At 44.5% G+C, this 27,377-nt stretch overlaps 1 protein-coding gene across 1 annotated transcript in view; it reads right to left on the bottom strand.

Moving 5' to 3' along the window:
• Nucleotides 1–313: 313 nt before the first annotated feature.
• ZNF366 (zinc finger protein 366) overlaps nt 314–27,377 on the bottom strand; it is a 63,627-nt gene continuing 36,563 nt past the window's right edge. The window contains exons 2-5 of the mRNA XM_023207954.2: nt 16,581–17,926; nt 13,146–13,337; nt 4,098–4,272; nt 314–1,126 (exon numbers count right to left, since the gene is read on the bottom strand). Of these exons, the coding sequence (XP_023063722.1) occupies nt 591–1,126; nt 4,098–4,272; nt 13,146–13,337; nt 16,581–17,912 (2,235 nt within the window). The 5' untranslated portion in view covers nt 17,913–17,926 and the 3' untranslated portion in view covers nt 314–590. The remainder of the gene's footprint in view (nt 1,127–4,097; nt 4,273–13,145; nt 13,338–16,580; nt 17,927–27,377) is intronic.

The following is a 27,377-nucleotide window of genomic DNA, read 5'->3' as shown; positions in this document are numbered from 1 at the left end:
TGAAATTTTACCTTATATCTGCAGCAACTACTTGAGAGCATTCTCTTCAACATTTCATCCTCCTGTGCCATTTCTGACATTTTTGGTTATAGAATAAAGGCTATTTTTATATATACAACTACTAATATTTTCATCTATCTGGAAAATATTATAACTTTCACAAATTCACCTAAATAGTTATTAATAAGGTGACACCTCAAGCACCATATTTTTGCAATTAGAAATTTACCATGTATTGCATATAAATCAGAGAAAAGTAGAATTTCTAAAAACTACTAAAATTGTCTAAAAACTTCTAAAATTGTCAGCATCAGCTTACAATTAGATATCTAGAAGAATACTCACAGTTTATTATACTGGCGATGCATCAAACGCCACTGAAGAAGACCCTGCACATGTGTGAAGGGTATTAAGGGCCCCGTGAATGACCTGAGAAGGCTTTCCATTACCTACATCCCTGCTCATTTAGTCTAAGCCATTTGTAGAGATTGGTACTATTCGCCAGTCTCCAGAAAATGACAGCTCATGCAGAAAGCTATATTTGAACTGCCTCGTTCTCATTTTCCAAATGTAATTTTAAAACTGTCCACTTAGATACCTAAAAGCACTGCTTGTTTTTCCATTTTCCTCTCCAGTAATTCTTTCAAACTCTCATCTCTGTGTTTGAAGTATAAGTAATCAGAAAAAGAGGGGCCCCGCCGGGTACTCTGAAAAGCCCTGAGGCTGAGACACTCATCTCTGCCTGCATAGTCTCTCTCCTGGCCGCCCTCTGCCCCAAGGTCACCCTTGCTCCTCTCCTCCCATTCTTCCTTGGATGCATCCTCCTTCTCCTCCTTGCAGGCCTCCTCCAGCACCTCCAGTGCGTGCTCCGGCTTGGTGGACAGATCCTCGGGTGTGCAGAGTTGCTGGCTCTGGGGTGCCAGGCCAGGGCTGTAGGGTTCCACCTCGTAGCAGTTATCCTCCTCTTCCTCCTCATGGCAGTGGCTGCCCTGGGCACTCTCCCCGTCTGACTGGAACATGGGCGCCTTGGCCCGGTGCTTCTGAGAGAGGTCAAAGGGCTCCTCCTGCTCCAGACTCCTCAGGACACCAGCTGTCTGTGCCAGGGCGATTCTCCCCCTTCCCAGACCTACGAGAGCAGAGTAAGAATTTATGCACCTGAGGAAATGCTGGGGCAATGGAACCTTGAGGAAGGGGAGCAGCCCGGAGCCGTTTATCGTATTCTGATTGCATATTTTAAAAATAGATCATTCCCAGTAAGGATGTGGTGGTGGGAGGCTTGTCACAGACAGTGTCCAAATTGGTTTAATCCCTTTAAGGTGAATTTGGCCACATCCACCGAAAGCTTTAAAAACAAGCTTTGACTTAGCAATTATGCTACTGAGAATTTAAACTGAAAAAATAGGCAGGCAGGTGCACAAAACACGTGTATGGATGCATATCACCGTATTTTTTATCACAGTCAAACTGCGAAAAATTTTTGTATTTAATAATAGAGGTTTGGTTAAATAAATAATGATATATCCATATCGTGAACCATGCATAGGTGATGTGGAGACCTACTAATAATCACAAAAAGATATTTGCTATGTATTTTAAGTAAAAACAAAATATATATGTAAGTTTGTGTGTGCGTGTTTATTTATAGTGCAGACCTGATTTTATCTAGCTAGCCATCTCTATCAAAAAATGTCTTGAAGTATGTCAAAATCTTAAAATTAACAAACATTCTCTTTTCACTTTTAATGTACTATTGTTTTATTTTTTACCATGAGCATACGTTTCATCATAAAAAAAGTAAATCAATAATAAAGGCATTTTCATCTTGAACAAAACAAAGATATCCCATTTGGGGCAGCAGACACCACCCCAGGACTGTGGCTCCTGTGCCAACAGCCTACTCATAGACAGGGTAGAGATGGCACGAAGAGGTCCTCTGAGGAGCTCACACAGCCCCTGTGTCTGACCACCAGTGTCCCTGCTGTTGGGCACAGTGATTCAAGGAGGCCTCACCTTGGGCTTCAATTTGCAGGGCGGTAGGGATGGGCATGGCAGTTTCATTTGATCCTGTCTTTAAGACCTTGACCTTTGATGAGTCAATAGGCAGGCCTCCAGGGACAGGCTGGACACTGAGGAGGAGCAACAGCAAGGGAGGGGTCCTGGGGTGCAGCTAGAGCAGGCTTCTGGGAGGGGGGTGCAAAAAAGAAGGGTAGGGGCGATGATGTTCAATTTTGTTCACTTTTTGATGCTGTCAGGCAACGAAGCTGTCTGAATCTTTAATCTTGTCAGGGGACAGGAAAGATCTTTTTAATGATTTTTGAGCGATTTCAAAAGCTAGAGTGAAAAATAAAAGCTAATACCCTTTGTAGATGAAAACACTAAGACTGTTGAAAGTCTGTTAAAATTTTTCAAAGCAACCCTCTGATAGTTATTTTTCCAGAACAACAGAGCTGTTAGGTGCCTTTTAGGATTTGAGCAGCAGTGTGGGGTAAGTCATGGCAACCAGTTCGTGCTTTCAGATGGAGCGTGGTCTCCTCATTGACTTGTATGTCTCCCATCCTGATGACAGAGCAAACCTCACCTCTTCTGGAAAAATCCAGGCTTAGCTTGGGGAAGTGGCTCAGGCAACTAGAGATTCAGTGAATAATTCAAGAGAAAAACGTTTGCAGGAAAAATAAAATTGTTTTTGTTTTAACTACAATTTTTTTCAGGGCTTTTGAACAAATTCTAGCCCTTGTTTTGTGACCACAGCTCCCTGTCATCCAGGAGTCACTAGAAACTCAGTGGGTACTGTGAAAAACTTGAAAGCTACAACCATTTTGTTTCACACTGTGTGTGCCTATGTGTACCTATTTATGAGTATGCTCACACACTCGACCATCTCTTTTGTAAGGAGGTAAGTGAAACAGCACACAAACAAATCACCCCATGTTTCTGCCTAGGGTAGTGAGCACTGGCTTGATTCAGAAATTGAGTTGGAATCCCAGTTCTGTCTTCAGACTTGCTGTTTGACCTTGAGCGGTTTATCTAACCCCTCTAGGCCTTGGTCTCCTCTTATACAAAATAAGAATAACATAGTCTCTTTCATGGCATTGTAGGGCCGAGCAATAATGTCCCTAAGGGGTCTCACCCTGTGCTTTGATCATACTAGTGACCGAAAAGCTGTTAAGATGATTTTGTAAATTACACGTAAAATTGTCTTCTCTCCCCATGCACAGACATTCTAGAGGGCAGATGGTCTCCTTCCCCTAGTATCTGCCGCTATGTGTAGTTCACTGCTTTGGACACAGGGGCATTTATTGCCTCTTTATTGAAGGACTGGTTGGTTAGACAATTAAGGAGCAACCTGGCTGAATTCAGTAGATCTGGAACATAAACTCTTCACTCCCAAGGGCCCTGGGACTGAGAAGATAAAGGTGGTAAGAACTTTTCATTAGTTCAGTGAGGACTCAGTGGGGGAGGTGTAAACCCCTGCTCTGCATATGGGCCAAACAACCCTACCTACCAAGCAGGAAAATTGTCCTTGGGTGTGTCTGGTCGTGAACAAGTAGGAAACACCTAGCCTGCTGTCAACATAATTCTGCTAACAGTAGGGCTTGCACATCTGTCTTCTAAAAAGAAAAGAAAAATTGCATTCCCATTCACAGCAATGCCATGAAGTGGGTACAATAAAGTCTGCAGAGTCAGAAAGGCCTAGGTTCAAATCTTGACTCTGCCGCTTTTCAGCAGAGCAACTTCGGGCAAACTGATCTCTTGAAGCCTTCATTGCCCCGCTGTAAAATAGAAATAATAGAAGTTCTTCCAGCCTGGAGTTGCCATGAATATTAGCAACAAGGCACCTGATGTAGTGTCTGGAACAAAGGAACCAATAATGGTACCGACTGGCATCATGATGACGGTCCTATTTACTCTAATTCACTTGTATTTACTACCTTCAGAAATTAGTGTCAGATTTTTTTCTAGTAATATTAGAAGGTTACTCCTGCTACTCTGCTGTGGTCTTGACAAGAATAACTCTCAAGGTAATCCCCATAAATGAAATCAGCTCCCATTTGTTGTCCACTGGACTGACTCGCAGGGCTTCCCAAAAGAGTGATTACCTTGGGAATGAAGGCCCCGCTCCATGACTCCGTGCTTGACTTTCATGTGGCGTGTCAGGTTCCCCTTCAGGGTGAATTTGCTTGGGCAATAGAGGCACTTGAAGGGTTTGCTGTCTGAGTGCAGGTGCATGTGGCCCATCAGGTTGTGCATCCGGTTGAATTCCTTCCCACAAAGCTGTCAAAGATGGGAATGAGAACACAGGTTACTCTGCCTGAATAAAGCCTCATCCAGGCCCCTGGAGCACAGATACCGCTTCTACTTTGTTTGGACCTTGACATTTTAATCTGCTTGCAAGAAAAATGTCCGTAAGGAAATCAGGAAGGAGCCTCAAAGGTGGAGCAAGTAGGGGTAGATTCATGAGATTTGTTCCTGGAGTTTAGAGACCTTTAAATACAAAGTGAAAATATCAAAGCTTGTAAAACTTCTTTTGAATAAAAGCTTTGGAAAAGGAGAAGAGCTGATCCGAAAAACAGTGGCTACAAGTGTTCCTCCTTTACTAATAAGAATGTGATTATGTGTTTAATATTTATGCAGCATTTGCAATACGGAAGGCATTGTTCTAAGTCTACCATGGAATATCTTATTTAATTCTCACACCAATCATATGAGATGGTTGCTATTACCATCCCCATTTTACAGATGCACAATCTGAGGACTTATGTCACTTGGCCAAGCCACACAAGTAGTGGGTGCTGAAGCTGGGTTAATGAACTGAGGCCATCAGATACCAGAGGCCACATGGTCAACCACCAGACCATACTGTGTGTCTCTCAACACAACTCTTCTGTACCAGGCAGCAGAGAATAAAAGAATATACTGTATTATTATATACGACGTATCACACAATGCTTTTTAAATTGCTTTATTTTCTAATTACTGGTGTGGATTTCAAAGTTAAAAAAATGAAAAATCATCTCAGGAAGGAGTGTGTCTTTTCTCTGGGTAGAAATTTGAAGTAGTGAGAGTGTACAAAAAGTAAACATGTTTTACTCTTTCTTTCTCATCATTCTATTTCAATCGAACTGCAAATACATGAAGGACAACTGGTTCTCCCACTGCTTTTGGAAAAAGAGCAGAACTTTCTTCTCACAGGTGATTTTGTATATGCAGAAAGAGGAACCCAGAAGCAGACTGCTTTGGGGGAGCTTTTGTTGTCCCCAAGCCTTACTAGAGCAGGAAAATTTCAGCCTTTCCTTGGCTGTGGTAGGAGGAATGCAAACAGTGATTTTGTGTCTGTGATTGGACAAGAATGTTAAGAGAGAAGAATTCTCCTTCCCTCCCCAACCTCAGAGGCCAGTGGAGCTGGGGCAGCACTATGTAGTGAGAGAGGCCACAGAGACCCTCAAGGTGAGGCATCCTCTGAGCTTACACCAGTTTTCCTTCCTCGCTGAGATATATTTTTAGGGCCAATGTTGGGGATTCTGGATTAAATTTTTATTAATGAAGGCAACAATTTCATTAGTTGGCTATGGGAGATGAGTGTTGAGCTCGTCTTGGAAGAGTAGATAGACCTCTCCAATGACGATTTGGGGAGTTTAGCCTAGAAGAATGCTGGGTCCACGTATGGATAATGAATGGTTGGTTCTATATTCTTGAATGATTCATGTTTGAGAATTGTAAGTACTTTCCCCACTTTTGCTCTCTCTTACTAGCATGAATGAATTTGGCCTACTGGGTGGGGTTCCAAGCTCAGCATCCAGTCAGAGCATCTGCACACCACATTCATTTGAAAATGGTGACCTAAGAGGAGAAAAGGATGACAGAACTGGTCTAATTCCAACTTTTGCAAGAGAAGCAATATGTAGGATAGATGACTCTTTTATTCTCAATTGAGATAATTTATTAAGATATATCAATCTGTAGCTCAGTCATGCATATGTGTAAAAGTTCTATTAGAGTTATGTTTATCAGCTTAATTTGCCCACTTCTCCACCATCATGGCTGAAAGCTCTTTTTTTTTTTTTTTTTCCTGAGACAGAGTATCGCTCTGTTGCCCAGGCTGGAGTGCAGTGGTGCCATCTTGGCTCACTGCAGCCTCCACCTCCCAGGTTCAAGAGATTCTCGTGCCTCAGCCTCCCAAGTAGCTGGGACTACAGGTGCCTGGCTAATTTTGTGTTTTTAGTAGAGATGGAGTTTCTCTGGCCATGTTGGCCAGGCCAGTCCCAAACTCCCGACCTCAAGTGATCCATCTGCCTCAGCCTCCCAAAGTGCTGGGATTACAGGGGTAAGCCACCATGCCAGGCCAAAAAGAAGCTTTGAAGCTAGAGATTCTACATTAAGGATTTCCAGTCATGGGTCATTTTTAGAAAAAGCATACCTTATTTGGATTGTGGGATGGTTCCTGGTTATTTGGAGTGAAGTTGCTGTTACAGTTGCTGAGCATAACCAGTATTTGGTTCATATATATTCTCACTCAGGAGACTGCAACACGCGTTGAAGCTTTGTCTGCTTTTTTATTTATTATCTGCCTAGTATTGGTGTGACGCATCATAGTTCCTCAGTAAGCATCTGCTGAGTGAGGAAAAGGGTGGGAAACACAGCCACGCAAGAATTGATCAAATGAAAAGCCATGAGTGGTTAAGGACAAGGCATGTAGGGGGAGAGAAGCTGAAGGCCAGAAGATCAATTAGGCTACTATACTAGTCCGGGCATGAACGGGGTCTCGTGGTCCTATAGGCCAGAAAGAGGCCATTGAAAAGAAGTGACAAGCACCTTCTGCACTTGGCTCGCATGATGAGAGAAATTCTTCTTTCAGTTATTATCTGTGGTTGCTGAAGCCTTAGAAGCTGACCTGGTCTGAGAAGGTTTTGTAAAGGGGATGGAATTTTAGCCTAACCACAAAAAATGTGTAAAGTGCACTTTGTTGTACACAAAGATAAAGTCTCTTCATGAGATATTTTCAGACACTTCAATCAAATTCTTGTTGCTGCCACACCTTCTGGGACCTTGGGGTATTACAGACCTTGCAATTCACCTGCCCCAATGTCCCATCTATTTCCCTTCCCCAATTCCATGCACAGAGGTGTGCACCTAGTAAAACAGTGTCTGGGCTCTAAACAGCATCCCAGGTAGTCTCCAATAAGCTGACTTCCTTTTCTTTGTAGCCAACTCAGTATCAAGCACAGGACTACACATATAGTACACTTCATGAATGCCTAAGTCTTTGATTGGGGAAATAAACAAGTCAGGGAAATATCATTACTTCATGCAAAATTCTAAAAAGCAGCCATTACCAGCTCTCATCCTTTTCCCACAAAACCTATTAATTTTCAAACTAAACTCCTCAGTGGCAGAAGGATAGAGTCAATTAACCCAGGACCTGAGATACTCGGGCTCCACTCACATCTGGGCAGTAGGTACTTAGCTTCTTCCTCTCAGCCTCTGACTCTCCACCAAGCCTTTTGATCCTTATTCAGAACACTTGGCCTCCTCATCTTTCTCAGAAGATTGTCCTCATGTGAAAACACCCAAGTGTATGGAGATATTTTATGTCCGTGAAACTCTAGAGAGAAACCTCTCAGACACTGTTAGTAAAATGAGGCCAGAGAAAGAGGATGGGGCCAGTGAATCACGGTGCTCTTGGGTGGAGTCTGAGATGTAAGCCCCAAGCAGAATTTTCACAGTAGGGGAGGGGAGTTAGACCAGAGGGAGGAGCAATGGATGGGAGGGACCACCAAATCTCTAACTTCTTCTCCAGAGAAAAGCAGCCATTGAAGTCAAGGCCTCCTTAAATCATGCAATGCGAAGCTAAAAGTGTGCCCAAGCAGGACTTGCTGAATCATCTCTGCCAAGGTCTGTGGAGATGAAAATGGGAGTGGATGTTGGTTCAGGAAGCCACTGGAGTGGGGAGGACTCTGATCTCATTCAGCAGGTGCGCTTCTCCACCAGAGTGCCCCCGCTTGACCTCTTGGTCTCTCCAAGGAGCACCATCAGTGTGTTTCAACGTGAAATCTCAGCTTCTCCATCCACCCGCTTTTTGAGATAGAGATGGACCTCAAAATTTAATAAAAAATGGAAACAAATATTTTAAAGTGCCCTTTAAACATGGGTCACATGGGTTATTAGGCTTTGAGATGTCAGAGTAGAGAGGGGAGGTGCAGACCCAGAAGGACAGAGAGCTTGCTCCATTTTCTCTTCTGTATAATGTTGATAATAATCATCGTTTCCTCTGAAGGTTGTTGTGAGGATCAAGTGAAATAATTCACAAGAAGGGCTTGGCAAATAGTAAGAGTTCAATAAATATTAGCTCTTTTTACTATAATTATTGTGTATATAGTGGATTCTTTTACATTCCAGGAATGGAAAGCTCTTTGAAGATGAGGGGAATATTAAAGGAAGAACCAGATAGGGAATCCGCTGACTAAATACCCGCTAGGCTACTTGAAGTGTAGTAGAAATGCAGGCGGTTGTGCCTGCCCCAGGTCTGGGAAATGATGGAAAGAGAAGCTCCATCCAAGGCTCAGGGCTGGGAGAGGGCCGAGTTATTTGGCTCCCCCATCCTTAGTCTGCCCTTCGAACAGCTGGCGGATGCCTGTGTGCTCCGGGCCTCCTCATCCCAGCTTCCTGGCACCCTTCTCCTCCCTGGTCCAGGTCCTGGAGGCACCTTGGGCACTTGCCATGAACCCCAGTGGCCATGCTGACAGCTATGGAGAAGTTGACCGTGGCCAGAGACAGGGTGATAGTGCGGGCAGCCCTTGGGCTGGGGCCAGAAGCAGTACACTACCTCGCCCCAGCCAGCCTGGTGTGAGCTTTAGAACTGAGATGCACCAGGAAGCCTGTGTTTTCCTATTCAGAAAGAAGAGGTCAGAGAGCTGTGGCCTGCAGCTGAGGAGAATGGCCTCCGTGAAACTGCCCTTCCCGCACATTCTTCTCCCTCTCTCTTTTAATAAGAAGGGTGTTCCTTTCCTCAAAGGGAGAGAGAGGGAGGGAGGGAGAGAGAGACTGTAAACTGTCCAAAAGGACCGTGAGAAAACAGGAAGCTTTGAAAAGTACAAGAGAAAGCAAGATGAAATCTATTTGCAGGCGGGCCCCTGGGGACATGTGAGGCATTGTTAAGCAGGCAGTTCATACAGCTATATCCTTCCTTCTGCTGAGGAGGGCTTTGCTGCCAAAGGCTGCTATCTGGTCACTGCCTTAACCCCCTCCATGCCAGCCTGAAAACTCTGACCCCAAGCACTGGGCCCCTCAAAGCCCCGCATCTGGTTTCTTCCTTCTTGGAGCATCAAAGAAAGTGAGGGGAAAATGGAGCCAGTTTGACGACAGTGGTGGGCCCCTCCGCGGGGAGACCTCATCCCTATTCTGACAGCTCTGCCCTCTGGCCTTCAGTCTTATGCTACAGACAAGGTTTCAGATGATCTGGTGATTCATAACTCAGGCAGCTCCCGGCTTCACCCATCTCAAAAGAGAATTTGTCCCGGAAATTCTGGATGGCTGCTTTTCCTGGACAGGTTTCCCAAAGAGGGCAGCTGGTTCTTTGCTGTTATGGAGTTTGGCCACTACAAGGATAGGATCCAAATCAACCCCTGTGTGCTTACCCAGAATCTGGGAAGCATATTTCTGAAAAGTGGCTGAAGTCTACAGGCGCAGGTCTCTGGAAAAACTCCAGCTGGCTCCAAGAAGCACAAGTCCAGAAGTCCAGCCAATAGCAAAAGAGCCCAGAAGGGCAGTAACTTTTTTATAAGGAAAAAAAGAAAAGAAACGTGGAATGGAAACCTTTCCTCTCCTCTAATTTTCCATCCTATTGTTAACGCCTAATCCCACACTGAGTGAACATTTCTGCTTGCTAGGGACAGCTGTTTCCACTGAGCACAGGCCTAGAGAAGATCAGTTATATTGAGACAGGAGGAAGGATGTATGTTAAGAAGGAATTTTAATGGTGAGAATCCCAAAAAATTAGAATCGGTTACTAAAAGCCTCTTCCTTGCTGTGAGTTTTTGGGTAAAGGAGACAGTGAAGACTGCCTCTTCTGCCCAGCCATGTCAATCACGAGACATGAAGTGGATGGCTCTTCCCTGTTACGGCAACAAAACACAAGTTCAGTTGCTTGGGCTTGTCCTCCAACACCACGGAGCAGCCAGCCAGCCATGTCTCTCAGATGACTGTGAACTGCATTGCAACGGGCAAATGGCCCTTCATCCCTCTGTCAAGTCCCAAATCCCCAACAACCTTCACCCGGGGCCGAATTTCCAAGAATCTAGCACAGCACAGTTGGGAAGCAAGAACCACTGGACAGCATCTTGAGATGGCTCACCCCACAGTGTGACCTGGAGCTAGTTTACAAATGCAAAGAGCCTTGTGACATAATCTGTAAATCCAGACATGCTCTGCAAGTCTGTTGAAATGAAGAAGGGCAATGGTACAAAGACGGCACCCAGCAGGGTGACACTGACAGGAGATGGGGACAGGGAGAGGAAGGCCCTGACTGTATGCTTTGAGGACTGTCTCGGAGACAGAGGGCTGTGAGTCAAGGTGGCTGACACTTGTTCTTGTTTCACAAATGGCTAAGAATGGAGAAGGCCCGCCTTCTCCACTGTTTGATAAGAATGCCCTTTCACATCCAATTCTTTTTGTCTGATGATAGACGACACTCTCTAGGGAGCCTCCTGACCTCCAGTGTGGTCTCCTGAGAGGACTTACCACCAGGAAGAAGCAACGTTTGCAAATGACCAGTCCAATTCCTGCGCCAAGCCCATCTTTCCCATTGTAAAATATAAGGGGAGCATTGTTTCAAAGCTGTCATTCTACTTTATGAACCACTCTCTTACGGGTTCTGATGGTGTGGACCAGACATGGAGCCTAATCTAACCTCAAGAAATGGGTAAAACAGTTTCTGAACTGTAAAGCTGACCATCTGACGCCCTTTGGACCATGTACATGCACCATCATTGGAGTGGAGGAGGAAGGAGCCATCGTTCGTGAAGGGAGGCCCTGAACTTCAAGCTGGGATTGCTCATTGCATCAAGGGCCCTGGTTACATAGCACCTTGCAGTCTCTTGTGCACTGACACTAGAGAGAACCCTCCAGATCCTCAGATGCTACCTGGTCCAAGAAGTCCTCCAAGCCCCTGAGGGTAGAGAAGCAGAATGCCTTTGTATCCTCAAGCCACACACAGCCTACATTCGTTTTGCCTGCTGACATAACCCTGTATTTCAGGAACATTTTCTGCCTGGTTTTACCACTACCACTGGACCAGAATTGATGAGGTGGAGGTAGGAGATGGTTGACTGGACAGATGTGAATTTTCAGGGGATTATAAACTATGCTAATGGCTCCCTTCATATTTTAACAACTTTACTCCACCACCATCAGTTGATAAGACAAAAAATTCAGTTAATGCTTGAAGCCCAAGAGTAAACTCAACATAAGGAATGAAGAATGGTAAAGAGACCTGCTTGTAACTCCATTGTAGGAGACAGTAAACCCTTTGCAAGAAGAAACAGCTCTGTGAAATGTGAAGTGCTCTAGGGGCTTAATGAAGTGGGAAGGAAATGAAAGAAGTCCCCAAAGAGAGAGAGAAGAGGAGGCTGTGGAGTCCATCGCCACATGCAGCCAAGGCCTCACTTCATGGGCATATCACACAGGGTCCCATAGTCAGAAAGCTCCTGAGTTTGGCTTAATGCTCTGCTTTCATCATCTTGAAACTCCCAGTAACGTTTGAACAAGGAGTCTTGCATTTCCACTTTGTATTGAGTCCTGAAAAATATGCGGCCTGTCCTGCACGAAGTTGACTCTTGCTTTAGACGGATGTAAATTGACTTTCAAACCACTGGGAACATGAAGAAAAGGAGGGGAAACAGAAGTGGGTGGCAGGAAAAGGGCTGGAGGGAGAAGCCTCCCTCTCCCACCTCTGGACAATGCCCACACAGGTCTAGGGAAGCTCTGGTGCCTGACCCCTCACCCCTTCCAAGAGTTGCCAACACAGGAAAGAAGTCAGCTTCACAGGGGATTCCTTCAAGTGGGGCCACACTGCAGAGGTATTAAAGCAGGAACAGCTCCTGGAAGCAGGGAACCCCACTTCAGGAGTGTGGATCAGCAGAGTATCATATGAACCCGATTAGGCACCCAGTAGCACAGAGAGAAAACCTCCATTTCAAACAGAAGGGCTCTAATGATATCTGAATGTGGTAATTTCCCTCTTCTTCCCCCTCAGCCTTCTTCATGACCGGATGACACTTGGCCAGTACATCACTCGGATTAAACCCAGTCATGGCCAATGCTCTCTCTTCATTTTAGAAGTAGAGAGAGGAAACACTCTTGTAGGGTGGGGACAGCCTCGGGGAGCCGGAGCATTTCTGAGTAATGCCCATCAGCGCCTTGGGCTTTACCAATCTCCAGCTCACACATTTTCTCAGCTGATGAAATACAAACCCAACCAAATTAGTCTAATAGATATTTTAACTAAGATGCTCCATCCCTGTGCTACATGGCACTTAGCAGTAGGTGAAAGGCACTTGAAGTGACTGCTCACAGTTATTCCACAGCCCCAGCAAGCATTTCTGAGGGCCTCTGAGGGGCTAGCTTTGAAGTCCCTCTCATCCTCTCTGGGAGGCCTGCCCTCAAAGTATACATATGGCTCAGCCCAAGTGTCAAGAGGCAAGTAGAGGAGTGGAGGCAGCAGCAGGGGGGAAGCTGTGCTAGAAGCTTCTCTGACTCCTTTCTATGTCCTGTTTATTGCCTTGTAAGGAGAAGGCTAAACTTGCTTTCTCCTCTCTAAAACAAAGGCTCTCCACATCACCTGCAACCCTTAACAGCCTCCTTCTTCAAAAGGGCCTTCCATGCTCAGACCTTTCCCTCATGCCTGGCTCCGCCCCTGGGCACTGATGCCATAGTGAGACAAACAGGGCAGGCTCCTTAGGGACCTCCAGCCTGGCATGACATAAGTGGGATGTGCAGAGGGGCAGAGTGGCAGATGGGACCTGGGGTTGACCACGGACCTATTGTGACCCCCCGTAGCCCCACTGATTAAATAGAGTAGAAGTCCCCCTGGGGACGCTTTCCTATCAGGCATTTGCGCAACTCTCTGGTTCCTCTCAAGTCCCACTGCCCACCTTGCATTTGAAAGGCTTCACGTCAGAGTGGACGATCATGTGTGCCTTGAGGGTCTGCTTCTGCACGAAACTCTTGTAGCAGAGGTGACACTGGTAGGCGCGGATGTTGGTGTGGATCAGCACGTGTCGCTTCATGTTGGCCAGCAGGGTGAACTCTCGCCCACAAATTCCACACTTGTGCTCCTTCACACCCTGTAGGGAGGGAAGATTCAGAAAAATGGTGATTGACAGGCAGTATGTTTTCATCAGGATCATAGGCTTCATTTTCCTCTCTGCCACATCAATCCACAAAGAGCTTGGTGATAGATGTTGAGTTTCAAATGGTGTAGCTTCAGCCTTGTTAAATTACTATTTTCTTGAAAAGTGTTGATTATATAATCCTTTTTTTTCCTTCTGAAAACCATAAACTAGCCAGACTGTTAGAGGAAAAGAAAGCTATTGCTTTTGTTGTTCCAGCTGCTGCTGGGGTTAAGTCTCCAGTGGTAATTCTTGAGGATTAACAGGCTTTTGTTAAGAACACTGTGGGCTGATATGCAATACGAGTCTATAATCCAGCTTTCATGATAATGAAAAAACAAAATCTTCCAAAATGATATTATTATTTCCCCTATGGAAACCAGTGTTCTCTTGGGTTCTCATTAATGGACTTGAAAATCCCAGAACATCTTATATCCACACTTCAGTAAATTACAACTTGATAATCACCCTCTCAAGCTGGTCTCCTGGGTTCCCACAGGCCACACTGACCTCCACAATGACATGGTTATGGAGCCTCCCCTAAGCCAGCTCCTTCTTATAAAGAAGTTTGGCAAGAGATAGCTTTCTGAATTAAGGAACGGGACAGGAGGCTTTCTTGTTTCCTTTCTGTGCATGAAGGTGTGTTTGAACCAAGGCCCTTAATTGAGAGCATTTCCAGGGACTCACAGCTTAAGCCGGGCATTCACTGATCCTGACTATCCATCGCTTCCCCGCAAAGGCCTTTGCAAGAGGTCTTGACCCAGAATGACTTTTGGGAAGAAAAATTTAGAGAACCAGGGCACTAAACTGAAAGTTACCATAGGATTGGAACAAGTTGCTTAGTTAACAACTGTACCTGATGAAATCCATATTGCCTGACATTCATAGTGGCTGAAGGAGGGAAGGAGGGATTCCAAGCTCATCTCTGACTCTCTCTGTCTATGTTTCCATTTCTTTACTTTGAGTCATGGTAAGAAAGAATCACTTTGCAGTTCTGGCGGGCCCATGGTACTAAAGGGTGGATTCAGGTCTCTGCCTAGCTATTCACTGACTGTAAAACCTTAGATGAGTCCTATGGCCTTTTTTAATGAAGGCTTCTCATCTCAAGATGAAGTGGTGGGTCATGAGAACCCTGGGATTCTTTCTAACTCAAGCACTGTCTAGTCCAGATGATGTTACATGAGTATGCATTTATATTAATAAGGAGACCTAGAAATCAACTGCCTTTAGAAATTAAATTTTGATTCTGCCTAAGGAGATGAATCTTTAAAATGTAGTGCATATTCAAACACTGAGTTTAAAATTATAAAATTTATGAAAAACATTTTCTTAATGGATTTTACATTTTATTTTAGCATCTTTCTTCTCTCAAGATTTTTTCTGGGCTTGGCTCTGATCCATTTGTCCTAAAACCAAGGAGAAGTTCCTGCTTATCACTGTTTTCAGAATCCTTTAAAGAGAATTCTGTGTCCCACGTAAGATTCACCTGTGGGCTGGCCTAGAATGCAAATGAGCAGGAGCCTGGACACAACTTTGAAGCATCAAAGGAAGCTGTTATTTCTCCGATAAGATCAGTGGAATCACAGAGTCGGAGCCTGTCAGGTGGTCAGGGGTGTGAACAGGGAAGCAGGTGGAAAAGAGGAAGTGTTCACCGTAGGGTGACCAAGGCACAGGTGCCTATGTCAGAGATTCCTGAGTGACCTGCCATGCCTCAGTGTCTTCAACTGCAGATGAGGAGTAGCACTTAGAGTTGTTGAGAAGTAAATGAAGATTGAATAAAGAGTGAAACACCTGTCATATAGCAAGTGTTCAACAAATACTACCTCTCACTGTTCACTTACACCTCTCATTAAAATGTATTTTGTTTTCTAATTCAAATGAAACCTATTTCAGACACCAGGCTGTTTCTCCCGTTTTGACTTCATTTTCTACCATCTTACAGGACCTTTATATACTCTAAAATGCACTTTTGATTCCTTTCCCACATATAAAGGAGCCCCTGAATTTAGCAAATGGTCCCCCTTGTGACTGAATCCCAGTCTGGGTCCTTTGTTGATGGTTCCTGCACTTGGCAGGTGATTCCCCTTTGGATGGTATCTACAGGTGCCTTTTGTAGGGCAAGACCTGTTTGTGCAGAGCCCACAAGGCAGCCACACATTTCATCTCAGCTGCAGAGCCAGAAAATACCCTGTGTTTTGTCCTAACCTAACAAGTAAAACCTATTATAGCACAGCAGAAACATTATCTTGACTGGGCAAAGTCCGCTGCTGACGTTTCAGAATTAAAGAATACTTTAGAAGCTCTGGCTTGCTAGAAGTCTTTCCTGCCAAGAAAACCACTTGAGGTTAAGGGTGTGAGAGTAGGAGTCAGTGGGGGCGAAACTCCTTCTTGGAGGCTCAAAGCAGTTTCCATAGTTTAGCTGGGGTAAGATTTCAGGGACACCACTAGGACCTTGTTTTAGTTCAGCCTGAATGACTCTAGGGCTATGTTTGCAAACTGGGCTGAATTTAGACTCTTGGGCCTGTATTTCTCCTTGAAGACGTGAGCACAGAGAAGATCAAACAAAACCAGAGAAGGATGCTTTCTCATGCCTCCTACAATATAAACCATAGAGCACTTCACCCAACTAGGAACAGGTTCAACACAGGGAGGCATAGGTCCTGCCGGCCTCCGCCAAGCTCTGCTTCCCTTAGAGAGCTTGCATATGAAGCAGGTCTCACAGTTGAGGGAGAAAACAATGCAAAAGGTTGTTTTCCACTGCTTCAACAGTACAAGACCAAGAGAATTCTCCAGAAGGTGCTCCCTGGCACATCCCAGGCACAGAGCTGATTTAGGGTCTGATGACACACTCCTGCTAGTGCCTTGGATGAAGTTTCTAGAAGCAGAATCTGCAAGATTCTTGGACGCTAGGGAGCATCCTTCCTCATCCTCCTCTGCAAATGTCTGCATTATTTATTTCTAAGCCTACCTTAGAGTCTAGAAGGCTGGTGAGGGAAAGGGTTTGGTTGAGAATCGTTCTCTCCTATTTAAATGTGAGGAAGGACCTCAGGGCTTGGCCAAGGGACCGCTTGTCCGGGGTTGCCCAGCTCCTCGGGGTCAGGTGCAGAGCGGCACAGGCGTCCTGCTCCCCAGGGGTCTGCTCATGGCCCCACTCCTCTTCCTAAGGCCCCGCCCACCCCACCAGGGGCCCCGCGGTACCTTATGGGTGAGGGAGTGCTGCTTGAGGTGGTGCGGCTGCACGAACTCCATGCCGCACTCGGAGCAGATGTAGGGCCGGATGTCCTTGTGCTTCATCATGTGGTTCTGTAGCTGGCTCGGGTACTGGAAGGTCTTGTCGCACTCGGAGCAGTTGTACTGGATGGGGCCTCGGTGCGTGGTGAGGTGTCTCTTCAGCTGGGCCAGGGTGGGGAAGTCAAGGCCGCACTCCACACAGATGTTCTCACGCCCGCTGGCGTGCTTAGCTTCGTGGGCCTTGAGCTCGCTGGGGTAGGCAAAGCCGCGGCCGCACACGCGGCAGTTGTGCGGCTTCACCTCACTGTGCTGCATCATGTGGCGCTTCAGGTGGCTGGTCTGGGTGAAGGCCTTGTGGCACACCTGGCACTTGTGGGGCCGCGTGCCCTGATGGGTCAGCATGTGCGTGTGCAGGTGGCTGAGCTGCTTGAAGAGCTTTCCGCAGTGCGTGCACGCGTGCGGCTTGATCCCACTGTGGCCCAGGATATGGGTGACCAGGTTGTACTTGGAGGTGTACGACTTCTCGCAGGTGGGGCACTGCCAGCGCTTCTGCGCGCCGCCCACGTCCACATAGTAGCTGTCATCGATCTGCACGTTCACGTCCACCCTCTCCACCTTCTGCTTGGTCTCCTCGCTCTCCTGGGGCTCGGCTTTCCGGGGCAGCAGAGGTTCCGGGGGCTGCTTGGGCAGGAAGGTGTGCCGGCTGAATGGGAAGGGCGAGGACGACGGCACGAAGAAGGGGAACATGAGGCCCGGGTGGACTTTGGGGTAGTAGGAGTAGGGCGTGGGCAGGAATGGAGTCGGCGTCGGCTGGGGCCACACGGCGCTGGGCTTAATGGGCTCCTGCTTGACGGGCTTGCCCCCCAAGTGTTCCAGGCTGCGGTAGAATTGGAAGCTCACGTTGCACAGGTCGATCATCTGAGAGTCATACTTGGGGCGCGGGGGCTGCGGGAACAGCAAAGGGAGGTTGGGAAGGCCGTGGTTTTTGTTCTCCTCGGAGTGGAGGGCGAGGATGGCTTCTTCTGTAGGGTGGTTATAGGGCATCTTTGTGGGCATGCTCTTCCGTTTCCTAGACCCTGCTCCTTCGAAGACCGCGGGGAACCCATCTAGGTCTCCTGGAGGAGGTTCATACCGAAACTGGGAAAATGGCCCTCGGAGAGCTTCTGGGAAGGGGTGTCTTTGGGGAGCCTTTCCCCGAGAAACCACTGGCTGCAGGCAGTGGGGAAAGGAGGGGGTCTTCCTCACAGCCAAGTTGAAATGCACATCCTCATCTTTGATCATCTTCATTTCCTTCTGCATCCTTGGCAATTTTCCTTTAAAGAGAAATAAACTTGTGTGTTTTGATTTGGTTTTGTTTTAAATCCTCTTTTCCCTTAAGGGTTCTGACTATTTATCAGTACTAATTTATGAAGAGTAATACTTGCTTAATATGAACCCTCATTTATCCTAGGGCTGTTCAAAATACCGCTTTTCTTTCTCCTTGAAAACCCAGTTATCAATATGGGTAGCACTGGCCTCTTGGGGTGACCCTAGGGCTGTATCAAATTGGGCTCCAGTGTAAATCCAGCCACAAAACCAAAAGGGGTGATGATAGGAAGGGAAGTGGACTAGTTTGTGAAGAAACCTGAGAACTCATCTGGTCATTGTCCCCATTTAAGATCAGGGTACCAAAGTCCAGATAAATGAAATTACATTCTCAGGTTATACAGGTACTCACTGAAGGAGTGAGCACTAGACTCGTTCTGCTGCAGCTTTTCAATCTGAGATGTAATTGCATCTACTAATGGTGATTGGAAAGTGACTTTTAGGGCCTTTTTTTTTTTTTTTTGTGAGGAAACCAATTTTCACTGCTACTCCCTTGCTTGGGCCTTTGCTGCTGGAAATGAGGATATTCAAAGCCTCATGGGAGAAGGGATATTAATGCTTAACTCAGATCTAATCATTTCTGAGTATCCACTCTGAGTAAAGTGTGCTACTAAGTTAATGACATAAACATGATTTTAAAAAGCATATCGAGTAGCTCAATGTTATAAAGTCATCCCGGCAATGCACACATTACAGTCTTAAACCTGAAGCAAGCTAGAATGAAATATTCCTTTATTATGTGAAATAAAGCCACACATGGGTCTCTCCTTTCAGATAGGTGTCAAAATAAAGGGCAGGCTTGGTGACTCCTGTGGTGCCTGACACTTCCCCTGCTGACACAGCCAGTTACTGTGTCCTGATGACATACATAGGCCTGTCTGAAAGAGCTAGTGGTGGGACTAGAGTCTGAACCAGGGGCTGTGTTTTTCACATGTCTCCTTGCCAGTTTTCTTTCTTTCTTTTTTCTTTTTTTTGGACATGGAGTCTGGCTGTGTCGCCCAGGCTAAAGTGCAGTGCAGTGGCACAAATCTCAGCTTACTGCAACCTCTGCCTCCTGGGTTCAAGTGATTCTTGTGCCTCAGCCTCCCGAGTAGCTGAGATTACAGGCGTGCACCACCACGGCCTGTTAATTTTTGCATTCTTAGTAGAGACGGGGTTTGCTGGCCAGGCTGGTCTTGAACTCCCGACCTCAAGTGATCCACCCGCCTCAGCCTCCCACAGTTCTGGGATTACAGGCTTGAGCCACTGCGTCTGGCCCTGCCAGTTTTCTGTCTTCTTCATATGGATACTGACAGAATGAACCAAGTGCAACTCCACATTTCCAGTGAGGGTCAGTTCTACCCAAGTCCTCTGAGTTTGAATGGGATTATCCCTTTTGCTCATCAGAGGCTCCCATGGAGCCAGTTGGCTTGGCCAGGTGTAAGGTCTGATGTAGGGCCAGTGGAGACAGGGCTGATATAGAGTCTTAGACTAACTCAGGGCTCTAGCCCCTGGGATTGTCTACAAACGAGGCAATATGGGGTGAAGGTCCCAGGGGTGAGAGGGCCAACAGTTTTCAGTGATTTTCTATGATCCTTGGCGAGTCAGATACAGCTTTTACAATGATCCAGATATTCTTAAATTCTTAAATAGCATGTGTGTCTTTTTGGGAGGCTTGGGAGCTGCAGTGCAATTAAAGCAAAAATGAGCCTTTTTTTTGGTTTGGTTACCTAGTCTATACACAGACAACCCAATGAGGAAAAAATATGTGCCTTATTATATAACTATCTGGGCATTATTTAAAGCTGTTTGTGAAACTGGACAGATAACTAAAAAATAATACTTAATATTTGCTTTGTGTTTATGTGAGTGAAAAGATAGCCCTGGCTTGTCTTTCTTACCGTGGGTTTGGGGCTTAGTAATTATGAGCAAGAGCTTGTGTGTTCAGCAAATGGGAGGCCCAGCCTGTGTCTTAGCTTTGCTTCCTCCTAAAATTCTTACTGCAGTGATAGATCTTCTTCCACTGCTGTCTCAAGGGCCAGGCAATTGTAGGAAGTGACGAGGGCAGTGGGAGAATGAAATGTCTAGCTTTATGAGACCCGGAGGGGTGTGGATGGGTGAAATGAGAGTCGTGCTGCTGCTATCAGAAAGGACCAGCAGGAGGATGGGGAAACAGAGGTTCTTTGATGGTTTTTCTTGTTTACTAAATCATCTCTTAGCTTGCAATCCAGAAGGTCCTGATCTCTAGATTCACATAGAGTTATAGAGGGTGTGGCCCAGGCCCAAGAATTTGTTGCATCTATAAAAATAATTGACTTTCAACAAGACTAAATGTGTCCTGCTGAACTGGAGGGGAAAACGGCAGATCCTTTCCCTATTATTTCATTTGGAATACAGTTGATTTTATAACCCCTTGGGAGATAAATTTCTTTTAGTAGAAAGGCTGCTCACATTGGAAAAGTCTCTTCCAGACTACAAGTACCTATGGCAAACCATTGAAGAGCCCATCGAGAAGCAAACTGGTTCTCTTTTAAAGTTCTCCTCTGATTAAAAGAGGCAATAATTCCTAGTACATACTAGAGAGCTTGGGTTGAGAATTAGTGAAAAAGAAACATGTCAGAACCTGGGCCAAAATGTACAGAGTTTCCTGTGTATTTTATTATTAAGAAGGTACTTCTTAAGTACATGGCTAAGGACATGTTGTATCTTTATACAACATGCTGTAGCTTATACTGGAAAGCTACTGACTTGGAAAGGAATGTTATCACTAATTTTGAAACGGAAGATATTTCAGTCTATGCACATTATTATTGCCTTTGTTTAATATTTTTGTTTTTAGTTATGACATAATCAGCTAATTGTTTCCTTTTAATACATTAGGAATTGTAATATACTCCTAATATAATGTTAATCTCAAAAGCATAGTTATTTTCAGCATTTGAATTTTTATCACCATTGTCCTGGTAAAGCAAAAAAAAAAAAAAAAAAAAATGTTGAACAGAGATGATGTGGTTATTTTTTTTAAACATAAATGGCACAATTATGTCCCCAAATGCAGAGACTTTAGGTGCATACATTTTAATTTTTTATATATTTTAATCTCATAATATTAATTTCCCCCAGTTTCTTATATAATGATTCTCCCACTCTTAAAATAGTAGTCTGTGCACACTAGAATAAAATTAGAAACCCAGAAAGTTTTTTAAAAAGTAGGATCTCAGCCGGGTGTGATGGCTCAAGCCTGTAATCCCAGCACTTTGGGAGGCCGAGGCAGGTGGATCACGAGGTCAGGAGTTTGAGACCAGCCTGGCCAAGATGGTGAAACCCATCTCTATTAAAAATTCAAAAATTAGCCAGGTGCAGTGGTGGGCACCTGTAATCCCAGCTACTTGGGAGGCTGAGGCAGGATGATAGCTTGAACCCAGAAGTTGGAGGTTGCAGTGAGCTGAGATTGCACCACTGCACTCTAGTCTGGGCGACAGAGGAAGACTCTGTCTAAAAAAAAAAAAAGTTGGATCTATCCAGGGAAATTTTTACAGACATTTAAAACAGCAGTCCCTTTCTGAATACAGATGGTTTTCTGCATAAAGACCTTAAGGATCATCACCAGTCCCTACAGAGGTCAAGGAGAACTAGATCTGATTTCCCCTTGGCTTGCCTGAGAGAGAAATCAGCTGTGGCTGCTTCTAGCTATTAATATCCCTGCCTTTGAGCACCAGCACCAGGTGATAAGGAAGGAGAAGCCCTAGATGGTAAAACAACAAAAACAACAACAAAATCTAGCAAACACATATATCCTGGGGAAGGGGAGTGTTGAAGGGAAAAGCAGGGGAAGGATATCTCCCTGAGGAGGTAATTTATCTTGAAATCAGTCAAGTTAAAATTCTGGGTGTCCTCAGCAAAAATATTAATAGATTCATAGAAAACCGCAATGTATACCACCCACATGCTCGCCTCTATTTCTTACAGTAGACCCACAGGCACCCATAAAACTGACAGGATTCTTATGCAGGAGGCAGGAGAGGCTTGGGGATGGCAATCTGGTTAGGAAACCCAAAACATGAGGAGGTGGGGCAAGCCCTGCTCTGAGTCATTGATCCATGGCTGCCTCCAGAGGCCCTGGAGAAAACCAGCAGGTTGTAAGACAGTTCCACACCAGGAAGAGTTGAAACAACATGCAAAAAGAAAGAAGAACTGAAAATGTAAAAGCCGCTGGGTGTGGGATAATGGAAAGAGTGCTGGTTTGGAGCCTGAAGGTCTAGGTTTGAATGTGGGCTTTGTGCTAGCAGCTGTGGGAGACTGAGTAAGTTACTTTTGAGGTTTGATTTTCTCATTCATGAAATGGAAGTTAGGATATCCCCATAGGGTTGTTGGGAATTTACAATGTGTGTGAGAAAGTATGCTAAACACTAGACAGTATGCTACCCTTAAGGAGTGAGAAAGAGTGGACAGGAGATGGGGACTGGGTTGTGATCAGTGGTTTGATGCTGTCTGACATCATGTCTGTTTTCTAAGCTGAAGCTCTTGATCACCACTGATGGCATCTGGGCCTCTGCCTTGCAAGTTAACCAAGACTTTACCCATTTATCCTGAGTTGGTCTTGTCACAGTGGTGAAGGTGAACCACACTCAAGAAGGCCATGGATAAGGCTAGGGTGAGTTATTCATACCATGTGGCAATAAACCATGCAGTTAAAGAATACCTCCCCATCCCTTCTCTATGGCTGTTTTTGCTATTACGGAGATGTTTTCAAGCTTATGTTAATAACAGTCTGCTTTGATGAATGAGGGGTTGAAGCAAAGGCTGATCTCATGAGCTGTTTCAGCCAGTGTGTGAGAAACTGAAACAATGCCCCAAATCTAATATCAGAGGTCACCTTCCTAGGGACAGGAGGACCTGTTTGTCAAACCCAAAGTCTCAGACACTAGAATAGTGCTGGGTCAACATTAGCAAACCAGCTCTTACAATTCCTGCTAGACGGTGAAGACAGGGACTGGGTCTGTTTTATTCACTGCTGCATCTTCAGTTCCCGGGATGGTGCGTGGCTCAAAGTAGATGCCCAATCAACTGCTTTGGGATGAAAGAAGAAATGAGTGGTTCTTGTTTTTAAAGTCTCCCCATGAAGTTTTAAAATGTGTAATTTTATCTTGCATTATTTAGACTGTGGATGATTTTCAGTATGTCCCTAATGAAATCATCAGCACACCTATAAGTTATTACGTAGTTATTATGAAAAGAACTTGACACGTATGCTTTGTATGAGCTGTTGCTTACCCTCCTCATTCAAGGGCACTATTCTCTGAACTAACTCTCAGATTCAGGGTAAGCCCTAAATCCTGGCTACACTAACACTGGAGAGCCATTATCAAAGTGCCACCAAATTCTGCAACCTAGCCAGAAAACAGATTCCTGAAAAGTCCAAAGGGCAGTCATGGGTAGAAAGAAAGACTCCTGGATTGAGAAAGGGAAATGTAAACCAAGAGTGGGTGGTCACCCTACACTCTTCCACCTAAAAAAAAGTTTGGGAAATTAGTAGCAGCCCATTCTTTGTACTAATAAGAGGGAGAAGATTTTGGAATAATCATACATTTTCATTGCTATCGTCAGACATTGTTCTAAGGTCCCTGGCTTTCTACAATGCATCACCCAAACCCGACAGGCTATAAAGCAAGAAACAAATAGTTTATAAAGGAACATATTGGGTTGATCTGTGTTAAAGGAATCTGGGACTCAGATAGCTTCCTTAACTGCTATTATCCGTAGGAGTTCGTTACGAAGAAATAGGGAAATAGGGAATGAATGAATTTTAAAACCAAAACCAAAATCTCCTCTTTGACCCATAAGGACCAATGAGAGAAATCCAAGGCCTAACCAAGACAAAACCACATTTAGTTTGGGGGGAAATATGCTATTAATAATGGTTTTTAATTGGGAATTCACCTACTGCACCAAAATATAAATATTCCCCAGATAAAATTACTGGTATTTTGTGGTTCTCATTCAAATCAAAGGTCATTCCAGTAAATGTTCTTGAAAGAATCACAGTGAGCCAGCATGCCAGGGGCAAATCTCTTTATCTCTCCTCCACCACACTGACTTCTGTTGGTCCTGAAATTCACGAAAGAATATTCACTCTTCCAGGAAAGAGAGAAAATGAACTCTTCATTCCTTGAAGCTTTCCCATTTTCATTGGAAAATGTTACATTTTACTCTTGGAGGCCCTGACTTCCCTTGTAATATGAGAGTGGCAGTTTACTTATGTGATGTACCCCAGAGCTCTGTTCTCAACAGAGGTGGAAGCAGGAAAAAGGTGAGAGTCAAGGAAAATGGTGAGAATAAACAGCAGTGTGAAGAGAAACAAAGGGTAGGGGGTGGGGAGGACCACAGGAAGGCAGAGGAGGATAGACATGAACTGGCGGTTATCTTCCATGTTCATACAAAGGATCTCCTAGTGAGGCTCCTCTGAAGAGGGATTTTTAAGTCTTGTAATGTTCTAACGTTTCAACACAATTGTCTTAATATATATGAACTTATACTGCTGAGTTCTTCCTTAGTAGATGTTTGGCAAGTAATGATTCAGTCTGGCATTCCTGTGATTGGCAGGAATAGAAGGGTCTCGAAAGATAGCTGGCAGATGGAGCAGGATGTGGTCAAAAAAGTCAATGTTCTGCCTCATCACTCTCTGGGTCAGTGGTAGAACCAAAAAGAGGTAACTCGATGCTGGACCAGGCCCCAGGACCCTTCCAGATGCCCTTCTGGCCCCCATTTAATTTATAAACCCCAATTCCTCCCATTTTGTTATAAAAATAATCTGTCAGCCCATGATGTGGGCCGAGTTCTCTAGGTGGCCAGAAAATGTGAATTGTTGATGAAACTTGTTCACATGTGAAATAGCCAACTGAACTCACAAAATCAATTTTCTGAAAGTTCCTAAATACAACCAAGGCATAATATAAAGACATAATATAATATGTTCATAATATAAAGACATAATATAAACAATTGTGTATTGTTTAAATAGTCCATAATTAACTTGCATGTTTACCATTTGTATATCTTAAATGTATACATTGATAAGAAGCTCTTAGTAAAAAAATTATCAACAACAGATTCAGCTACTAACTTGCATAGGTTAAAATGGATGTGGGTTTCATTTGGGAAAGAGAAGGTTTTCTTTTAAGTGCTGAATACCTAGACCTAGTTTCTGGAAAGCAGGAGTGAATATAATTATTTGAGCTTGGAACAGCTGCTAGTGTGTTGGGGTTATCTCTGTCCTCGTGACCCATTTAAAGGAAGGAAATGAATTGGAGATATGACTTAGCAGTTCTCCAACCCTCAGAGCTAGTATATCTCTAATAGATGGTGCTCTAAGTAGAATGTTAGAATTTTTCTCCAACTTTCTTTGGAGGGAATATCTTTAGAATATATGTTGTTTGTTCATGTTCACAGAGAAATAAATTTGATAAAGTTACTCCTAGGTACACAAAAAATACATATGCATGTTAGAAACCTTCTTTTTGTCCACCTCTGAAAATGACAGCGTATTCAGTCTGGTGGGCTCCAGAATTGGTAGATAGTACCAGAAAATATTACGATCTGCAAGCAAAAGTGCTGAGAATCAACGCATAATTGATGAGGTTAGCCATCTATGGAAGGAACCTATTTTAAAAGTATAACTCAAGGAAATATGAGCTGGGGAGAGGTTGATAGAAATATTTTGTATTTTGCTTGTGGCGGTAATTACACAACTCTGTATTTGTCAAAATTTAAAGAACCAAAGGAATGAATTTTACTGAATTTAAGTTAAAATAAGTTTAAAAATATAAAAGAAATATACAAAAATACTATTCTGCACACTGTTATTAAAAGTGTGTATGAGGATATTTAGAAAACATCCAGCAATAGTCAAGGTGACCAGACCCCACCCAATAATCAATTCATATTTGTGGAATGTGTCCAATGATATTCATATGATATATACAGAAGGGACTGGGGTTATGAGAATTTAATAATCTTAATTCCTGTTCTATCCAAAGGGGAGACTTTAAATATGGCAGATACCAGCATTTTTGTGTGTGTATAGTCTATTCAGCAAGAATATGGTGGGGGCAGGGATGATGCATTAAGTTATCCTTCAAGGTAGTCTTTTGCCTTGATTGCATGTTCAGTAAACAATCTTCTATAATTGCCCTAACATTTTCTTTGAAATGCAAAATCATCTGGAGCCTGGCACAGTGGCTCACGCCTATAATCCCAGCCACTAGGGAGGCTGAGGCCAGAGGATTGCTTGAGGTCAGGAGTTTGAGATCACTGTCTCTGCAAACAACAACAACAACAAACTTAGCCAGGTATGGTGGTATGGGCCTGCATTCCTAGCTACTCAGGAGGTTGAGGTGGGAAGATTGCTTGAGCCCAGGATTTCAAGGCTGCAGTGAGCCATGATCATGCCACTGCATTCTAACCTGGGCAACACAGCAAGACCCCGACTTAAAAAATAAATAATAATAATAAAGTAGTATCAGTGGACAAGATCATTCTGACCATTAGAAAATATACTTCTACTTCTTGTAAATCAGAAGATAGGTATTGATAGGTCACTGTGGTGCATCATTTCCCCTAAGCTTGATGAACCGAGTTCTCTGACAACATGGAAGTTGTTTTTTATAATATTCTTCACACTTGCCCGCCAAATCCTAAGTTGCCTTGGCCCCACCAGATGCTGCTCTCCCATGCAGCCTACCTGAGCAGCCAGCTGCCTTCTTTCTTTGACATTTCATTGGCTGTATCCACCATATTGCTGCAAGATTCTGCAGGGCAGGAGAAGGAGAGAACCTTCCCTAGTGGAGTCTTTATGGAGACTTCTAGGTGAAACCTTCCTTTCCACAAGAGCCAGAAGCAAACCCCTCACTTCTCTGAAGCCTATCACAATTGTTGGATGTTCCACTCATTGGCAGGGTCCTGTGCTGCCTGTCACCTTTCTGTGTGGGTAGTCGTCCTATATTTCTAATATAATCTGGTTAGAAAGTCAGAAACTTGCCTGGTGCCTCATGTATGGTTCAAATCTAATCATTACTTGAAAATTTACTTGACAAATAACCATGTCCTAGCTTTCTCTTGCTCCCTGATCCCAAGCAAAATTTTGCCATTTCCAGAAGACAAGACTAACTGGTTGACTTGTCCTGTCCCAGTTTATCCCAAGTCAACCTCACATAAATTAACTGCTAAGGACATCTCCCATGAGGAAGGTGCTTTAGCCACAGCATAGCAGGGACTAGGGTAGTGCTCCTCAGAATGGATGGCCCCTGCTTCATCCTGGCTCAGGCTCCTTGGCCAATGAGTGGCGTGTTTCTTTGATATGAAAGATAGAATATCCTGTTTCACTGAAATAGCATAAAGGAGTGTGGGAGGGTTCTGAAAATG

The sequence above is a fragment of the Piliocolobus tephrosceles genome, chromosome 4 (genome assembly GCF_002776525.5).
Source record: "Piliocolobus tephrosceles isolate RC106 chromosome 4, ASM277652v3, whole genome shotgun sequence".
NCBI classification, from domain to species: Eukaryota; Metazoa; Chordata; class Mammalia; order Primates; family Cercopithecidae; genus Piliocolobus; species Piliocolobus tephrosceles.
Note: the sequence above shows the minus strand (reverse complement) of the source record. Positions and strands in the feature narration are given on the sequence as shown.